Source organism: Cajanus cajan, chromosome 6 (genome assembly GCF_000230855.2).
Source record: "Cajanus cajan strain Asha chromosome 6, NIPB_CcT2T_4, whole genome shotgun sequence".
NCBI classification, from domain to species: Eukaryota; Viridiplantae; Streptophyta; class Magnoliopsida; order Fabales; family Fabaceae; genus Cajanus; species Cajanus cajan.
In genome coordinates this window covers 50,765,001-50,784,066 of record NC_138522.1, presented here as the reverse complement: position 1 = coordinate 50,784,066, position 19,066 = coordinate 50,765,001, and the positions used below count along the sequence as shown (strand labels likewise).

Genomic DNA, 19,066 nt, shown 5'->3' with positions numbered 1-19,066 from the left:
GTCGGCAATGAAATGGAAAATTAAATTCCTCTACTATATATAAAATGAAAGACATAAAAAATTGTTCCTCTCCTGTTTCATTTTTATTAGAAAATTAATATTCACAAATAAAAAATATGTTTCTCGACATAAATTTTCAATTGACATCATTTAAATATAAATTTTAATTAGTTTAATAATTTCAAATTAAATAACTTCTAACCCGTGGGACTTTTTTTTAATTATAATTCATTCTAATCATAATATTTTTAAGATAAATATATTAAGTTGTAGTAGTTTTATATTTTTACGTGCTTTTGTCTGAGATAGCCAAACAAAATTAAAAAGTAAAATAAAATTCAGTCCTTGATCAAAGAGAGTTAACAATTTTGTTACATTGTCATTTTTCTAAATTAAAAATATCTCAATGAGGTTTTTGTTCTTTAATTTGTGAATTTGGGAAGGAAATGGCATTAGAATAGGGTGGGTGTCCCTGACAGGTGAGAAAGAATTAATTAAGGTATTAACAAACTAAGAGAGGAACTTAATTTTAACGTTTGCATCACACAGGCTTTGGCTTTTTCCGAGGTTGCAAGAAATAGAATCCTCCACCCCACCCACCTCACCTTACTACCTCTCTGTTGTCTTGTGGTGTGTCTCCGACGCAAGATTAGAGCTTTTTTCCCTTTACCAAAGAAGAAGATCTCGTTCACAAATACGATACAAATTGGTGCACGGATCTAGTACTTTCTCTCCATCCATTGCGATTGGGGCATAGCTTGTTTTTGCGATGGGTTGGAAATACAACGCTGGCTTGTTCCTCATAGCCACTGTCGTTATTATTTGGGTTACCTCTGCAGAAGTTACCCAGGTACCTATACTAACACAACACGTTTCTATTCCAATGTTTTTTTTTTTTTTTAATTGGATTCCTATTTCCTTGTTAGTTTGATTGATCCCTCAGCTTCTTTACTAATCAAAATAGTTATTGTTCCTCATCAAAATAGGATTCAAGTTAATGTTTTGACTTAATTTGACTTCATCTTCCAACCCCCCAAATCCTAAGGATCAGTTTTTTTCTTCTTACGATATATTTTTGTATACAAACGAGATACAAGATCTAGTGTGGGGAAAGGAAGGGTAGCTAAAGCGAGGTAGGAGATACAAATGGATCGGATTTCGATTTTTGATCCCAGTTCAACGGGTCAAGTCGTCTAATATACTTGGTGCCACTTGAGCTACAGCTAGTGTTAGAAATAAGGATCAACCTTTTTATTAATTCAGAATTTCAAAATTTATAATTCAATAATGTAATTTTGTGGTCGAGGTCAATGTCCATGGGTGGGGTGGAACAATTAATTCGTATAGCGAACCCAAACACATTCGATCATGTTGGTTTTGACTGAATGAGAACTGCAGCCTTGTATTGTATTGCTGTATGTTACATGTGTCCACTAGAGTCTAGAGGACACTATGTTTGAAGATTTATAGCTGTATGTTATTAGCTTCTCTTGAAAGATGGCATTTCACTTCAATCTCCTCGTAACAAAATCTGAGTCATTATCTGCATATTTTGTTAAATCACCTTATGAAGCACCGATACAGCTGCAGAACGCCATGTTGGCGTGTTTGACATGTTTTAGACACGACATATGTCAAACATGCCTTTGGCATGCATCAAACACCTCTTTGTTGTGTCACAATTCTTTTTTATTTTTTATTTTTGGTTCAAACACCTCTCTGGCACGTCTTGGGCACCTCTTTGATATGAGTTAAGAGAGTGAGCTGACACTTTCACTTAGCTAAACACTTATCTAACACCTGTTATAAGAAAATTTTTAAAAATCAACTTATTTTATAAATATCGTAAGGTTCATAACATCGCTGTTTTTTGTGAAGCTCATTTTCATATGAATAACTAGTTGGTTAACTTTTAAGAGATATATTCATCTTCTTATCTTGAATTTTTGTTCATAAAGATTGCATTGTGAAATGATCCATCTTAGTATTCTATTTATAAGGATCTTTATCATATGAAATTCTAAAGCTTAACAACTTTGTTTCTCTAAGGCAAATATATATAAATCTTAATTAATTCTCAATTTAGATTTTTGTCATGTCGATCTTTTTTATTTATACACACACACATTCCATGTCTTGGTGTCCTGATGTCCGTGTGTGTTTGGTTTCCGTGTCAGAGTTGATGCTTCATAGGTTTTAGGTCCTGCTTAAGGGATACTTCCTCTGAACTTATATTTAAGCAAAAAAAACTAATTTCACACAAATTAAGAAAGATAGTTAAATGTATTTAATTTTCACTATTTCATATAAAATGTATACTACATTTACTAAAATGTTCTTAATCACATTAACTATAGATAATGCTCTCATTTATTGTCTGAAGGGTATTTTTCAATTAAAAACATTAAATAAAGTTGACTTAGTTGAAATTTGCTTATATTTGAGTCTAAAAAACTTAAGTACTTTTTTGCTTATATATAGGTACAGAGATATTATCTTAGTATATAACTATATATGTAATATGTATACATTATAGTATCTTAGTATATAACTATATATGTAATATGTATACATTATCATGCAACAATCTCAGTATCAAAGTTTTACACCTGTGAGTAATTTTCTGAGCAAAATCTTTCTTAACAGGACATTTTTACAGATTATAAGCAGCCATTTGCAGTGACATATCTTGGAGCTTCTCTTATGGTAGTTTACCTCCCAATAGCATTCATTAAGGACTGGTTCTGTAAATTACTTAAATGCCGCTCCTCTAAAAGTGGTAAAAATGCAGAATGCGTGGATGAGTTTTCTGTCAAGATTAGCTCTCCTCTCAAAAGCAATGGAACGCAGAAAAACTATGAACTGGAACTGGGGAGTGTAATTCGAAAAGATAGTGATTTAGACCTTTCAACACTTGCAGAAGTAAAGCCGTTAGTAGCTAAATATAATGATAATACTAATGTGCTAAAGGTGGAGAGAGAACTTACGGGGAAGGAAATCGCTGCTTATGGATTTTACATTGCACCTATCTGGTTTATCACAGAGGTAACTGCAAAGTGGTATCACTGTTTTTTAGTTAAGGATTATAGCTAGCTGTACAAGTACAGCAAATATATGTGGTTATTTCTTGTCTTTCAAGAGAAGAAAAGTGCTTGATTATCTGTTTTAAAAAAGGCTATGAGTTGACAAGATGTGAAATTATATTAAGATCATATTAGTTAAACTCAGAAAAAAGGTCTTCTTCCACAATAACTGTCATTGTAGCTGGTTTTCTTACAAATTGAATGTTTTTAGCTGTTACAAAAATAATAATTTTTTCTTTAGGTTGTTATTAACATAATTTATTATGGTTGTGCTTGCATTTTATAAACAGGCATTCCATGATTTATACTAGCAGAGCATAATACACAGAACACTTCTGCAAGTTTTTTGGTCAAGTGATCCCTCATGGTTGATAACTTGATATTGCATAAACAGATATTTTACGCCATACTTGTAGATCAATACATACATATACACCTAAGTTCACTAGTCCTTGAGGCAGTTAAATGCGTTGCCGTATTGATCATATTGGTGAAATAAGATGTTTTCATGCTTCTCATTTTTAAACATTTGTTTTTTTGCTGACAATATTTGATTGATTCTATTGGACTATTTCAACATGCCTTTCATCATTTCATTCCTTTTCTCTGCCTTGATGTTTTCGGTTTCCTCAATTGCACATGCTGAACTTTGATGTTTTTCTGCTGTCACATGACAAAACTTCAGGAAAGCAGCAGTGGTGCTTTACTAATTCTCTTCTATTGCTTTCAGTATCTATCGAATGCTGCCCTTGCACGAACAAGCGTTGCAAGTACAACAGTATTATCATCAACTTCGGGACTTTTCACTCTTTTCATTGGTGCATTTATGGGTCAAGATTCTTTAAATATAGCAAAAGTAGCTGCTGTCTTTGTCAGCATGGCTGGGGTTGTCATGACAACAATGGGAAAAACTTGGGCTGCAGATGAATCACAAATAAGTGATGCGTAAGTTTTTACTCAGCTTTTGATGGCCAAATTGCATTTATTAGATTTTCTAGTTTGCTGATGAAAAATGTTAGCAACATTCTCTTTAACACTCTCTTTCTAATATTCTTTCTTTTATTGACTGAAATTTATTGGAAATTACAAATTTGGTGGTTTCATGTCTCATTTAACAAGTTTTTCTCTTGATTTAGTGGTGGGAACTACCAAAACTTGTGATTTCCAATAAATTTTCATCCAATAACTCATTATTATAAAGATAGTGTTAGAGAGAATGTTGTTTGTATTTTTCTTGAGCTGGTTAGTGGTTATTGGTCGTTCAGTTAAATTAAGAACAAAACTTAAGTACAATTCCTTAGGTGTGGTTGGTGATTTCTCTAATTAGAATTGAAGTTTTACCTCGGTAATATGCACTTATATTTAATTTAGATCTTATTAATATACATTTATGCATATTTTTTAAGTAAAACTCCAATTATGATTAGAAAATAGTACCAATTATATCTAAAAAACTGTACTTAAGTTTTGTCCATAACATTATTGGTTGGCAGTACAAATATAAAACATAAAAGAAAAACATTATAGTACAAAACAATAAATAATGACCCATATCTTACTTCTATTCTGATTCTATCATTTATCCATAATTACCTGAAAGTTATACAAAGTGAACAAAATTCCCATAAATAATTCATATAAAAAATGATAATAAAATCATTGAGGTGCAAAACACAATTTCCATTGATCCTTCTTTGTCCTGCTTCGCATTTCTCTGAAATCTATCTCTTTCTGTATTTGTTCATTGATGTATATGTCATACATAATGAAGAGACAGAAAGTACCATATAAAGTGATAGAAAACTAACTATAATTACTTAAATCATATGGCAGAGCTTTAGCGAGTCAAGTTCATGTCTTTCATGATGTTTGCATTATCCTATAGGATGTCATCAGGACTGTTCTTATAACCAAGACCGAGTCTTATAAATAAATATGTCATTATCAGCTTGTTCTTTGTAATGCTTTTTTGGGACATTGACAGTTATAGTATTTCTGTTCAGCAGTGGAAAGCACTCTTTAGTTGGAGATCTTTTTGGAATTCTCTCAGCTATGTCATATGGTCTATTTACAGGTTAAGCAATGTCCTAGCTTCTTCTGTTTTTATCAGATAATTTAGATAGATCATGACCAGTTCTTCAATCATTACTACTGCAGTTCTTCTTAAGAAGTTTTCTGGTGAAGAAGGAGAAAGGGTTGATGTGCAAAAGCTGTTTGGGTATATTGGATTGTTTACACTTGTAGCACTGTGGTGGCTTGGTAAGTTTTTGCTTATTAATGCTCCTGTAGTTACTCATTAATGTCACATAAATGAGGTTCTATGAGCACACTATTCTTTATGTACTCATTTATAATTCAGCCATGAAAAATCTATACATTGCTACACTAAACAGATTGCTCATTCTCTTCTATACTTCTCACAGTCTGGCCATTGATGGCCTTAGGAATTGAACCCAAATTTACCATTCCCCACTCTGCTAAAGTTGACGAAGTGGTTCTTGCAAATGGATTTATTGGAAGCGTACTTTCAGACTACTTCTGGTACGTGAAAAGCCATATTAATTAAAACACTTGCAATTGTTCAAAATCTTATATTAGATTTCGTTTCATCTATCCAGGGCACTTTGTGTTGTATGGACTACTCCCCTTGTAGCCACTTTGGGTATGTCACTCACCATTCCTCTTGCTATGGTGGCTGACATGGTAATTCATGGTCGGCATTATTCAGCAGTATATGTTCTTGGCTCAGCTCAGGTATTATTATCTCCAAATATATCAGCTACTTTTCTTTTCAGCTGGTGCCTGTGGGAGGATTCTTGCTTCTATTTGGCCAAACGAAAAATATTATATATATATATACATAAAATAGGGTCCTACTTTCCTCCTGGTGTTATGATGATCCTTGCAGTTCAATATCTGTTCAGATAATTTACATTTGTTTTCCTGCTTGTTTGTTTGGGCATGTCCCTAACTTGCCTGTTGTTGGTCTTGTCTTTTATAAATCGTTGTGAATAATATACTGTTAAACCCTATCATCCTTGTGTTTTTAAGTTGTTTGTCAAGTAACTTAAGAAAGTGAATTTCATCAAGTAAACCCCATTTTCATCTCCAATCTTGGCACGGATTGTCATATTAGATGCTACACTAAAGAAACATAAATACAAGTCCTCAACCTCTACCTATGCTTTTGTCAGTCAATTTTGTCTGCCATTTGTGCTTTTATTTGATGCAAGTCCCTAATAACCAGAAATGTAACAGACAAAAAATAGATCAAGGACTTGTATTTTGCATTTCTTAAGTTTAAGGATTAATACGATGATACATGCCATGATTAGGGACCAAGTTAGGGATGAAAATTAGGATTTACTGTACACATACACATGTCTCCACATTAGTAAGATATTGTTTGCTTGGGCCTATACCTCACGGTTTTGCTTTTGGATATCATCTAAAATGTCTCTCTACCATTGGAGACAATTACGTGTATATAAACACATGTCCATTCTCTTGTTTGAATGATGTGAGACTTTGTTTGCATTTCAACACTTTTAAAAAAGAAAACATTTGTCCTCCAAAATTAATCAAAACTGAACACCCATGAATGGGTTGGTGAAAAGGGGTGATCGACATGAGTGATAATTATCATTTTGTTTGACCTTATGCATGCTAACTTTTCTGTAATTCTGTTATTAATTAAACATTTAAACATGAAGTGGGAAATTTTGTCCAGCAAAACATTAACTATTGACTAATGGAGACAAATCATTTTCAACATTTTTGTTCACATATTAATGTTGGAATTGGTTTGGAATTGCAGGTATTTGCAGGCTTTGTAATAGCTAATCTTTCAGATTGGTTGACGAAGAAATTGGGATTGTAGCTATATTATTTTTTCCACCAATGATTCTTTGTTCGGTCCTTCATCCGTCCACTGTTCTGATAGGGTGCTGTACCACGAGACAACAATGTATATCCTTAATCAATGGGGTTTTTGGGTGCTGTATTTTTTTTATTTTTATTTTTGTGTATATGGTTCTAGAGTGAGATTTATTGTTGTATTCATGATAGGTTGATCTTTTAGTCATAAATCACATGGATGTAATGAAGTAATTTTACTTTTCTAGTATGCAATTTTTTTCCATATAATTTAAGGTTCTTTTCTTTCTTTCTTTTAGATGTGATATGATGTACCTCATTTCTCTTAGAACAAGTTCTTTCAATTTGTAGTGCATTTATTAATGTGAACATAACCAAAAAAACTGTTTAAAGGATAAATTGTTTTTTTTTGGTTATAGAAGATATATAATTATATCATATTGGTTCTTTCATGTCTTATATTTGTCATTAAGTTTCTTAAAATGCCATCAATTTTTTTTTTAACGGAAAAAATGTCAAGTTGCTTCTTAAAAGCAATTTTATTAGAGTTGGTTGGCCATCAATTCATTTTAGGTATTAGGTCAATAAATTACTATTATTTATTTATTTATGAGAGTTGGAACTAAGAGTAATTTCAATGGGAGTTGTTTGTCCCGTTTCTTGTTTCAAGGGATAGTTTTTTTCTTATTGGAGTATTCCTACGTGGTAATATGAGTTGCTTGAAGAAAAGAGAGATTTGTTTCTGCAAGTAACTGTTGCTTACTAAATTTTGGTGGGGAAGAGATCCGCGGGGAGGGGGTGAGGCGGGGTTTGACAGCAAGGGCGGAGCTGCGCGTGATGGCTTTATTGAAGGCGTCGAGAGCCTTGACGGCGAGGACGGACGTTGTGACATCTGTGCTTGAAGCGCTTCCCCCACCGGAGTGGCACCATGGCCTCTCGCAACGGCCCCCACTAGGCACAACATACGAGCGATATTGTGTAGAGGTTAGGGTCGTCGAAGGAGGCGGTGATCTTGGCCAGCATGTCGTATGGAAGTGTCAAGAAATGGGTGGTGGGGAGGGGGAGAAAAATGAAAAATGAGAGAGGAAGAGAATGAGATGGAGAAAAATAGAGAGTGAGAGGAAGAGAGTGATGGTTGAGAAAAAAAAAAAAGTCGTTGAGCTTAAAATTTTTTTTAAAAAAAATATAAAAGTTGAATTTTTTAAAGTTTCTTATTATTAGAGTAAATTTGTATTTGAGTTATTTAATACTGACGTGACATACTAGAGATCACTTTTTACACTTTTCAATGCATGAAGCAACTCAAATGAGTTGCTTCCATTAGAAATACTCTAAGAAAATTTATAACAATTTATGTATCTTTTTCAATTAATTAAATTAGGCTCTTTATGATTACTAATTAAAATAGTGAGTACTACTTGAATTCATGAAAAGCTTGTAATTTTGCATTATATGAATCATATTGTTGTATAAAAACTAAATAAACAATATGGTATAGGATTAGGGATAATATTTATTTTAACAACTCATGCTACTATACTAGAGTATCTATTTAATGTTTATATGACAAATATAATTCATATACAATATTTTTATATAAAATTTACAAATTTGATATATATTAACTTATGTACTTTAATCCATAATTTATTGGACTGACTAACAATCTATTGACCTAATATCTTGAGTTGATGATTAGTCTAACTTCAATAACATTGATGTCAAAGTTTTATCTTTACATTACTTAATAGCTTTTTTTTATAAAATATATACGATATTAACTTATTTAATTTTTTTTATAAAGTATATTAAGTTTATACATTTTTGTGCAAATCCAAAACTCATTGTTAATCACCTGCACTATTTTATTTTGACAAATAATATAGTATTTAAAAATATAAATAAATATCTATAGATAACATACTAACTAATAAATGTTTAATTTATTTAAAATTTGATATAAATTATCATAAAGATAATATCAAGTGATTGAACATATGAATTGATTAATATCTTTATGCAGAATATAAAATCAATATATCAATTCGTTGAATTTTGTACACAAATTAAAATCATACATATCCAGTTTTATATAATTCAAACATTCATTGAGTTGTTATCTAGCAAATAGACACTTGTTTATATTCTAAAATTATACTATTCGTTAAAATATATCAGTACGATGAAGATTTAATTAGTTTCTGATTTATATAAACTTGGCATACTTTGTAAAAACTGAGTTCAATAGTTGATTATTTAATTTTGTGTTTTACAAAAAGCTTTTTGGGTGTTTTAAGTGTCAAAGTTTGACATATATTGTAAATTTATCTTATCTCTCATATTTATTGATGTGAAGGAAACATATTTAGTGCAAATATTATTTTTATATGAAGGTGAGAAAAGTAAATTTAAATCGTACAATCACATAATTAATATTAAGAAATTTTAAAGTCATAGAACCTCTTAAAAAGATCACATAACTTTAAAAAGAAAATCACATAAGTTATATATTTTAATTAATTATAACAAGATCTAAATTTAATATTTATCCTTTTCATTCTCACCTAAAATGATTTTATCATTTGATACATCTCCTTGGTTTGAATTTCTATAGTAGATAATAGTTATTTATTTTCTTTATAGTTGAGATTTGATGAATCATTAAATTAATCCTTCTTTTTTACAAACTCTTCAAACGTACATATATAAATAATCATTAAGATTAATCTGGATGGGTGAAAAAGGGTTGAAATAGTTAAAAATATAAAAATTAAGTTCAATTCTTATTAAATATTTTTATAATCTTTTCTATTTTTTTAAAAAAATATATATAAAAAATTGGAACGAAAAATACTCAAACGTACATGTTGAACTGTCGATATAAGTTTATTATGCAGGTTTTTTTTTTTATATATTTATTTACAATTTACAAGATCAAAAGTTAATTAATTAAACCTATTAAAAGTTAGCCTCCGAAAAAAAAAAAGAGAAATTTTTTTTAGTACGTGTGACTTTTGGAGCGTGCGTGTAAAAAAGCGCAACAATATAGCGGTTTAAATAGAAAAAAAGAAAAAACAGTGTCTTGGTGTAGCTGAGAAAACAAAGGTTTAGATCACCATTGAAATTCTGCTATGGCCTTCATCAGATCACAAATACTTTTTCTTTTCATACAATTGTGTTTCTCACTTCTGCCCTACTCATTCGCGCAATCCCCTGCCTCTGGGTATCAATTCACTATTCCCTAAACCCTAATTTCACTTTCCTTTCTGTTTTCTATTGTCCTTAATTTTAACGAATCTAATTTCTCCAGGTCTGCCGAAGGTTACACCATTTATGGTCGAGTGAAGATCCCCAGTACGTTCTTACTTTTACTTTTTTTTTATTATTATTTTGAATCCCGATTATAGTTTAGTGTGTATTCCATTCAATTTTAGATGAACAAAACTATTGAACTTCGATCTGTAACAGTTTATTACACAATAAGACAATATAGGTTATGCCCTGTCATCAAGATTGATTTTGAATAGTTGTTGGGACTGGTAGTGGTACCTGGGTCAATCAGATCAAGTTCATATGAATTTACCAGAATTGCTTTTTCTCTAAAGTTACCTAGTTATCTTGTACTACATGATTGGGACAATGCGTGAAACATGTCCATGGACAAAAAACACAACTTGTATAACATGATTTTTTTTTTCTTCTTTAAATTAAAATCTTGTGGATTCACAGACAAACACACCTTATTTTACTTGACCACAAATCTTGTCATCTTTAGTTGATGAAATTTCATGCGTCTACTAGACCATAAAATTCACATTTGAATTAAGAATGTGGATGGGTTTAAAGCTTGGCGGTTGCTCTCATCAGTTACTTTGATGAACTATATTCAAACAGTTGTAATAGGAAGATAGAGTTCTTAACCTGTTACTGTGTGTTGTCATTGAACAAGTATATCGCATGGACTCATGGAGTTTAGTTATGTCAGATTTAGCCAGGTTTTATGGAAGTTGATGGTTTAGTTACCAGTGAAATAGAAAAATTTAACTGTTTATTATGCTTGATGCATATTGCATACTGTTTGTTGCATATCTATTGGCTACACACGGGTTTGCTATAGCAGTATAGCCTATAAGTCTGCTTGTATAATGATATCGGTAAATCTTTTTGGCAGGTGTGGGAACAAAAGATTATATTCTTCCTGGAAAAATTTCAAATGTCAAAGTCTTACTCAATGGTGGTCAAAGAGTTACTTTTCTGAGGCCTGATGGATATTTCTCATTGTATCCTTTGATTTTCTGCTTAATTTATACTTCTGTTTAATTTCCATGATGACTGTTTTTTGGATATTAAGTTCTATTTATTTCTATCTCTTTATCTTCATGTTCTTGATTTTAAGAAGTTGTAGTTAATGCTGGCAAATCATTGTTAAGAAATGATCTAATTCCTTAATGTGTACGCCATAAGCCACAATGTTTCTGCAGGGACACATCTAATTGAAGTGGCTGCAATAGGCTATTTCTTTTCTCCGGTGGACACTCAACCTGAAAATTACAGCTTAATTATTTTCCTCTAATATATATATATATACACTCTCTATGTATGCTGATTTATTAAATTGTTGTGTTCATTATAAAAAAAGGTACGAGTTGATGTAAGTGCTAGACACCATGGCAAAATTCAAGCAGCATTGACAGAAAATAGGAGGGGGCTTACTGAGTTTGTCTTAGAGCCATTAAAGGAGGAACAATATTATGAGGTTGGTTTATGCTACAAAGTTCCTGTTTGTGTTCCCCTGTTCCCTTCCCCATTCCTTAAAACTATCATCTACACGGTGTTATCTTCATATCTTGTCTTGCTACAGGTTAGAGAGCCATTCTCTATTATGTCCGTTGTGAAAAGTCCAATGGGTCTGATGGTGGGATTTATGCTGATTGTTGTCTTCCTCATGCCTAAATTAATGGAGAACATGGGTATGCCTTCTAAAATTTATCTGCAATTTATGCAATTTTTTTGCATGTCTATATATGGATGTACTTGATATGGGTGAAATGTTTACTTCTTTTCTTAAGGAAAAGTTTACGTGACTACTCCTATCCCATAGTTGATATTAGTGTTTCTTAGCATATGTGATTTATATCAAGTTGAAATATCTTAAATGCGTTCTATCTTTCTCCCTCTCTATTCTTGAGGAAAAAATTTTCTCCCCAAATATTCTCTTATTATTGAGTCGTAATTGGATGCCTTGCAATCCTGCTTGAGCTATGCTATTTTATGTGAATACATTATATTTGTTAAAATTTATTGGCCAGGATATGCATCTTTTCTTCTTTTAGGCTTCTGCTGATTTTTTCTTGCATGGTTATCAAACTTGATGAGTTCATCAGGAAAAACTTTTAGCTAATCATTAATTCCCAGTTGGTCAAAACTCTGATAAACTAGGAAAAAATGATGAAAGTCTTGAATTTCAAAAATCTTGTTCAACATTACTTTTGATTTTGTGAATTTCTTTGCTTATTTTATAGACAATCTGCTAAATGGTAGTTGATTCATATTATAAAGCAGCATATTCTGCTACTCTTTGCATAAAATATGCTGATGGCTTCATTGCATTTTCATGGAAACAGACCCAGAAGAAATGAGGCGTGCACAAGAAGAAATGAGAAATCAAGGAGTTCCATCTTTAGCAAGCCTATTACCTGGTGCTGCAAGAAGCAACTAGGTATCTGAGTAAAGGAAAATCCGTTAGCAAGTTGGTTAGTGGTTACCTCAAGCAGGAGCTGAAAAAATATGACATCTGATGAATGTTGAATTTTCTTATTTCAAATTGGTACCGAGAGAAATCTTTTGATTATTTATGCTGGGGTTTAGCTAAAATTTGAAACTTCTGATGGAGATGTTTATATGTTTGATTTGAACACTCAGGAGTAGGCTTCTACATAACTCTGCTCACTTTTTTGTCTATGTTGATAACCATGCGCTAATATGGATAATTTTTTTTTTTGCTTGTAGAAACTATTAATTTCCACTTTTGGTCCTCTTGAGAAAAAGGAAGTGATTTATGATCTATTTTGGCTGCATTGATCTACTCAGTTTTCTTCTTTCAATCTATTTTTTTTCCCTTTTGCTATTTGATAGGAGGGTAAAATATAGTATAAACCATCCTACTTGGTTCAATTTTCGGAACCTGGAACCAAAAAGAGGAACAGGACCGTAGGGAGTATGATTGCTAGTTATGTTAAAGACGGCAAGTCATCGGTGTAATATCTGATTGGGGTGATATTTTAAACTCGAGAGAAATTTAGATTGATGAGCTATAAGCGTCCAAATTCTGAAATAGCTGTATAATTGAAAAAGTAAGTACAGACCAGCTGATCTAGCCCATTGGAGATACTTGATATTTTCAGAAACTATGATCTTGTTTCGCCTGTTACTCATTCATCATCAAAATGCACTGATGTACTGACAAAAGCAAATCGTACACTATATAAGTTTTCTATCCAGTCTGATCTTGTCTTGTTGAAAATTAGTCGAGAGTTGAGTTTGGTTTAGCTTTCTCGTGGTGAAATCTGTTTTTTGTTCTTAACCCAATTTTTGTATCATTCAAGATTTAAGAATTATTTTTTCTAATTGTGTTTCAGACTTTCAGTATAAGAATCTAAATTAAGTTTTTAATTTATTTTATATGAATTTTACAATAGGATCAACATTTTTTTATATTTAAAACAGTTAATTGAGAATAACAAAAGTAATAAGAATAATATTGTTTTTTATTGATAAGAATCAATTATTGAAAGTTTTTATATAAAAACGGTTTACATCATATCATCCACATTAGAAAGTTCTTGTGGTAAAATTTACAAAACTCTGCTCTTATATTCAAAAATACAATTGAAAGCTCTAATCGGATATGACCTTACATTCCACATTTCAAAATTAAGTATCCATGTTATCAATTGTATTAATTTCTTCAAATAAATGGTTATCCAATTAATCATTTAAAAATTCAATCTACGGTGTGAAAAAATTGAATAAACATATATTTTCTTTTACTTGATTTGAAAAAAAAAAAAAAAAGAAAGAAGACTTTTATAAATAATTAAAAAAAAAATTCTTCAATTAAAATTTTCTTTTCTTCACCTAAACCAAACATATTATTAAAGATCTAATAAGTCAACATGCTGATGAAAATAAATCTTGAAATATCTAATTTAGTGATAAACAAAATTTTGAGGAAAAAAGTATAAACCGTCATTATATATTAATAGTGAAAAGAGATAATTTGTGTTTTTTAAATTAAAAATAAATAAAAATAAATGCTTATTTAAAAATTATATGAGAAATGATTTTTTTAATGTTTAAAAATATAATCATCCACTAAAAAGAAAAGAGAAAAATAATTACACATATTAATATCTACTTTATAATTAGCATAGATTATTATTGGAGAATAAATATAAAACAATGATAAAATTCCATGTAGCAAAGACAAGCATTTAAGTGGTACGCTGATAAACGATAACATTAGAGTGCGAATCCGGTGATGTTCATTGTGAGGGCGAAAAGAGAGAGAAGGTGCAAATGGGTACCCTGTCTCTTCTCAAGTGCTACAGACCCTTTTTCTCTGCGGTTTTCCCTCCCACACCCCGCGCTTCCACCTTCACCAGGAAAAACCTCTCTTCCTTCTGCGCCGGCTCTTCTCCGCCCTTGACGACGGAGAACAAATCCCACGCCGACGCTCTGCCCTTCAAGAGTCCATCGCCAGAGGTGTGGCTGCACAACACCATGAGTAAAACGAAGCAACTGTTCAAACCCAAAGTTGAATCCAAAGTGGGAATGTACGTGTGCGGCGTCACCGCTTATGATCTCAGCCATATTGGACATGCTCGCGTATACATCAACTTCGACCTTCTTTACAGGTTCCTCTATTCTCTTCTCTTCACTTTTCAAATTCAACCTTACCCTCCTTTGCTTTTTTCTACTAATTGGTTTTCTCCCTTTGGCAATTAGGCAGATACTTTAACCATTTGGGATTTCAAGTCTGTTATGTTCGCAATTTTACTGATGTAGATGACAAGGTCAGTGTCTATTTACTTTCCTTTTTCTGCTTGGCTCCTGTTATGATGACTTCATTGATGAGTTTAAGTTGTTAAGTTTTTTTGCTTGTTCAAAATATTAATAGCAAGACAGCTAAAGAAGAAATAAAAACCTTCAAATTGTTATTTTTGGAACTAAGCATTCGTTGTAACTTTACACCGAGTTGAGGAGGGAAATGAAGTTGGGGACAGTCACTTGTTATCATGTAAATAATTATTTTTAATCGTTCTGTTTAGACCCTAAGAACTTTTTTGAGAAGTTTTGAATTATGATTATATCCGTTTGTTACAAATGCAAGGTACCCACTGCTTTTTAATTGCTATTACAGGATCTTAGTCTGGACTTTTCAAATTATGTAGATAATTGCTAGAGCAACGGAGTTAGGAGAAGATCCAATTAGTTTGAGCCGGCGCTATTGTGAAGAGTTCTGTCAGGACATGGCAACTCTTAATTGTCTGCCTCCCACTGTGGAACCAAAAGTCTCAGAGCACATGCCCCAAATCATTGATATGATTGAGAAGGTACCATTGTTGTACATTCACTGTGGCATAGAAATTGATGCAAGAAGATGAACAATTTTTAGTCTGTTTATTCATATTCCATTTTAAAAAAGCTAACTTGGATATGTTATTGGTATATGAAATGTTTCTCTTCATAGTTTATTATCAATACCTCTTCTCTTAATCTGCTTAAGAAATATGATGTTGATTCATTGTTGATAAGTTAATATGCTTGTTGACAGATTCTTAATAATGGGTATGCCTACGTTGTTGAAGGGGATGTATACTTTAATGTAGAAAAATTTCCAGAATATGGGAAACTATCTAGTAGAGATCTAGAAGATAATCGAGCTGGTGAGAGGGTTGCAGTTGATTCAAGGAAGAAAAATCCTGCTGATTTTGCTCTTTGGAAGGTATAATATATCTGTGTTGAATAATAATGATTACACATCTGTTAAATATGTTGATTTCATTATATGTTACAATTACAAATCAATCATTATTATATTTTTGAAATATCAATTTAGTTTAGAACTTATTTATTGTGGATTTCCAATGCTCTTCTGCAGTCTGCAAAACCTGGGGAGCCATTTTGGGAGAGTCCTTGGGGTCCTGGAAGACCTGGGTGGCATATTGAATGCAGTGCCATGAGTGCCACTTATCTTGGTTACTCTTTTGACATCCACGGTGGAGGAATCGACCTTGTGTTTCCTCACCATGAGAATGAAATTGCTCAGAGTTGTGCTGCTTGTAAGAAAAGTGATATTAGCGTATGGATGCACAATGGTTTTGTCACCATCGACTCTGTGAAGATGTCGAAATCTTTGGGAAATTTTTTCACAATACGTCAGGTGACGCATTCTTGATGGTTTAAACTTATCCTGTTTAAGGCTAATGTCATTTTTTATTGGACAAAAACTATAAACTCTCATTATGGATCTGCAGTTTCTATTTGTTGATGGTTACCTTTCAAAGGGTTACATTCTGATTCCATAAACTTTGTTTTATTAGGTTATAGATGTTTACCATCCACTGGCTTTGAGATATTTTCTGATGAGCGCTCATTATCGATCTCCTATCAACTACTCAAATATACAGCTTGAAAGTGCTTCAGACCGTGTTTTTTATGTATATGAGGTACTACTTTCTTTAGATGAGCCCCCATTATCGAACTCCTATTACCTTATTTCTCCTTGATATGTTTGCTTGTCTGTTTGTCTTCCATAATCTATACAGTTTGCATATTTCATCTTTTATGCATTTGCTTCCCAGATATTCTAAATAGGGCTTACATCTTTATAATGTCATTCTATATGTTGTGTCGACGTGTCCTGAAAGTTTCATGTGTTTGCAGACATTACATGAATGTGAAAGCTTTTTGAATCAGCATGATCAGACAAATAGGAAGGATTCTGTCCCACCAGATACTTTGAATATTATTAATAAGTTCCATGATGTTTTTCTGACCTCAATGTCGGATGATCTTCACACTCCAGTTGTATTGGCTGGAATGTCTGATCCATTAAAATCAATTAATGATTTGCTGCATACCCGTAAGGTAACAATATTTTCTCCTGTGTTTTTGACATTATTATCTAATTACAGTTTTTTATTATTTTGAATGAGGTCAAGGTTTGGAAATGAATAATCTTCATAGTAATTCATCATATTTTTGGTGTGCAATTTTGGTTTTAGTTTAATGTCAATACATTGAACTTCAGATTTTGGGTTACACTTGTATCTTTAACAATCCAATTTGCTTCAAACAAATCTATGTTTTAAGTTGTTTACTTGCCAAGTGCTATATGATGCCAATAATCTAATCTTTAGCAACGGTTGAACAAAAGGGTTTCTTCCAGACCTCTTCATGGTTTTGCAGCTCTAAAGATGTGGTCTCTAATTATGTTGTTTCAGAGTTTCAGTGCTAGAAATGCATCTTTGAAATATCTTGTGGATGATTATTTGAATAATTTTTCCAAGTTCATAATCTTCTCAGGGGAAAAAACAACAATTTCGAATAGAATCACTTGCAGCTTTGGAGAAGAGCATCAGGGATGTCCTTATTGTTTTAGGACTTATGCCTGCAAGTTACTCCGAGGTATGAATATGTTGAAATGATTGCTTTCCGTCACTGTTTTCTAATTCTTATACGTGAGATATGATAATACCCATCATTTGTTTTGGGTTGGGAGTAGAAATCCCTAATTTATGTGTACATGATATATCCCATCATTTGTTTTGGGTTGGGAGTAGAAATCCCTAATTTATGTGTACATGATAGAAATCCCTAATTTCTTTTTTCTTGCTGGTGTGTAATTGTTATTTTTGAACACTTCAACCTCTTCTTTACAGGTTATTTATTTGTTTCACACAGATTAACTTCTGCTTCTTCCAATTCTGTTTCTGATCTATTTTCTACATTTTCCCACTCGGTTAAGGATTGGCTCAGTGAACCCTCCCATTTTTTTTTATAAATTCTTGAATTCCCATTCAATTGTTACCTGGTGTTTAATGGGTGGTATCTCTATGGCCATTCTTTCATGGTACCCCCTGCATTATTGACCATTGGATTAAATATCGGGATTAATCCAACAATCAGTAATACTTCCACCCAGTCTAAGGTTGGTACAACAATAGACCGACACAAAATTCTCCTTATTGATACTGCAATATATATAAAACATAACATGCTTGCAAAGTTGGTGGGTTTTATACGAGGTAAATCTAATGGTGTGAATGAGTTTGAGATTTTGTTTCTATGAATCTGTTTGTGCAACGTAATCCTAATTCTTCTGCCAAAAGCTTAATCTTTATCGTTCATAATCGTTGTTTAATGCTGCAGGTTTTACAGCAGCTGAAGGAAAAAGCTTTAATGCGTGCAAACTTGACAGAAGACGAAGTGTTGCAGAAAATTGAAGAAAGGGCTGCTGCCAGAATACAAAAGGAGTATGCTAAATCGGATGCAATAAGGAAGGATATGGCTGTTCTTGGTATTACTCTTATGGACAGTCCAAATGGCACAACTTGGAGACCTACCATTCCTCTTCCGCTTCAAGAGCACCAGATTGATTGATTCAACATCTCCAAAGAAATTTAGTTATGATTTGCTCAATATGATTATTGATTCTTGATGCTTTAGATATTAGAATAATTTTGATAATTTATATTTGAGAATACTATTTTAAAAATGAATTTGGAAGAATTAAATATAAAATGTTCTAAAATCTTGGAATAAATAATATTACGAATTAACAATGTAAAAAAGAAATATTTACACTTGAACGGCGTCGACAGAGATACGATACGAGTGTAGCCAGGCTGGCAGGAAGGATAAGTGGACAGCGCTATCACTTTAATGAACTGATAAAGTATACAAACTATCATACCTGAGCTGTACTATCCCAGAGGCGGTCCCACACAGACTTTCTATTTTCTATGTCCAAATTCACAAAAATCACACCAACATAAGGTTTTGTTTCCCAAAACACTCTCAAATGCAATTTTTTTTTCTTT

General features: G+C 32.2%; 3 protein-coding genes across 8 annotated transcripts; all 3 read left to right on the top strand.

Moving 5' to 3' along the window:
- Positions 1 to 487: 487 nt before the first annotated feature.
- Positions 488 to 7,257, top strand: LOC109796729 (putative vacuolar membrane protein YML018C). Of its 3 annotated transcripts, none has more exons than XM_020356491.3 (8): positions 488 to 850; positions 2,647 to 3,045; positions 3,814 to 4,028; positions 5,087 to 5,157; positions 5,241 to 5,342; positions 5,507 to 5,624; positions 5,702 to 5,837; positions 6,901 to 7,257. In XM_020356491.3, exons 1-8 carry the CDS (start codon positions 770 to 772, stop codon positions 6,961 to 6,963), a joined length of 1,185 nt encoding a protein of 394 aa, XP_020212080.1. In that variant the 5' UTR covers positions 488 to 769; the 3' UTR covers positions 6,964 to 7,257. The 3 variants fall into 3 exon arrangements, with proteins under 3 accessions (XP_020212080.1, XP_029126735.1, XP_020212081.1); XM_029270902.2 differs by having other exon boundaries at positions 489 to 850; positions 2,660 to 3,045; XM_020356492.3 differs by having other exon boundaries at positions 490 to 850; positions 5,090 to 5,157.
- Positions 7,258 to 10,024: 2,767 nt separating this feature from the next.
- LOC109796853 (ER membrane protein complex subunit 7 homolog) lies at positions 10,025 to 13,025 on the top strand. Its single transcript, XM_020356675.3, has 7 exons — positions 10,025 to 10,182; positions 10,270 to 10,313; positions 11,131 to 11,239; positions 11,424 to 11,487; positions 11,599 to 11,715; positions 11,821 to 11,929; positions 12,584 to 13,025. The coding sequence occupies exons 1-7, from the start codon at positions 10,091 to 10,093 to the stop codon at positions 12,676 to 12,678; spliced, it is 630 nt and encodes a 209-aa protein (XP_020212264.1). The 5' UTR covers positions 10,025 to 10,090; the 3' UTR covers positions 12,679 to 13,025.
- A 1,436-nt stretch (positions 13,026 to 14,461) lies between these two features.
- Positions 14,462 to 18,792, top strand: LOC109798161 (Cysteinyl-tRNA synthetase, class Ia family protein). 4 transcript variants are annotated; one of them, XM_020358403.3, is made up of 9 exons: positions 14,462 to 14,875; positions 14,971 to 15,034; positions 15,413 to 15,574; positions 15,796 to 15,966; positions 16,123 to 16,404; positions 16,565 to 16,690; positions 16,908 to 17,111; positions 17,550 to 17,651; positions 18,396 to 18,792. In XM_020358403.3, the coding sequence occupies exons 1-9, from the start codon at positions 14,538 to 14,540 to the stop codon at positions 18,624 to 18,626; spliced, it is 1,680 nt and encodes a 559-aa protein (XP_020213992.1). In that variant the 5' UTR covers positions 14,462 to 14,537; the 3' UTR covers positions 18,627 to 18,792. The 4 variants fall into 4 exon arrangements, with proteins under 4 accessions (XP_020213992.1, XP_020213993.1, XP_020213995.1 ...); XM_020358404.3 differs by having other exon boundaries at positions 14,669 to 14,875; positions 14,967 to 15,034; XM_020358406.3 differs by having other exon boundaries at positions 14,799 to 14,875; positions 15,382 to 15,574.
- Positions 18,793 to 19,066: the final 274 nt, after the last annotated feature.

Excerpts from the sequence above, each read along its gene's own strand:
- LOC109796729 (XM_020356491.3), top strand. The coding sequence starts at position 770 with ATGGGTTGGAAATACAACGCTGGCTTGTTCCTCATAGCCACTGTCGTT. Across the intron at positions 5,343-5,506 it reads TGTAGCACTGTGGTGGCTTG|TCTGGCCATTGATGGCCTTA; the intron begins GTAAGTTTTTGC and ends TACTTCTCACAG. Across the intron at positions 5,625-5,701 it reads GTACTTTCAGACTACTTCTG|GGCACTTTGTGTTGTATGGA; the intron begins GTACGTGAAAAG and ends TCATCTATCCAG.
- LOC109796853 (XM_020356675.3), top strand. The coding sequence starts at position 10,091 with ATGGCCTTCATCAGATCACAAATACTTTTTCTTTTCATACAATTGTGT. Across the intron at positions 10,183-10,269 it reads GCGCAATCCCCTGCCTCTGG|GTCTGCCGAAGGTTACACCA; the intron begins GTATCAATTCAC and ends TAATTTCTCCAG. Across the intron at positions 11,240-11,423 it reads CCTGATGGATATTTCTCATT|CCACAATGTTTCTGCAGGGA; the intron begins GTATCCTTTGAT and ends GTACGCCATAAG.
- LOC109798161 (XM_020358403.3), top strand. The coding sequence starts at position 14,538 with ATGGGTACCCTGTCTCTTCTCAAGTGCTACAGACCCTTTTTCTCTGCG. Across the intron at positions 14,876-14,970 it reads AACTTCGACCTTCTTTACAG|ATACTTTAACCATTTGGGAT; the intron begins GTTCCTCTATTC and ends GCAATTAGGCAG. Across the intron at positions 17,112-17,549 it reads ATTTGCTGCATACCCGTAAG|GGGAAAAAACAACAATTTCG; the intron begins GTAACAATATTT and ends TAATCTTCTCAG.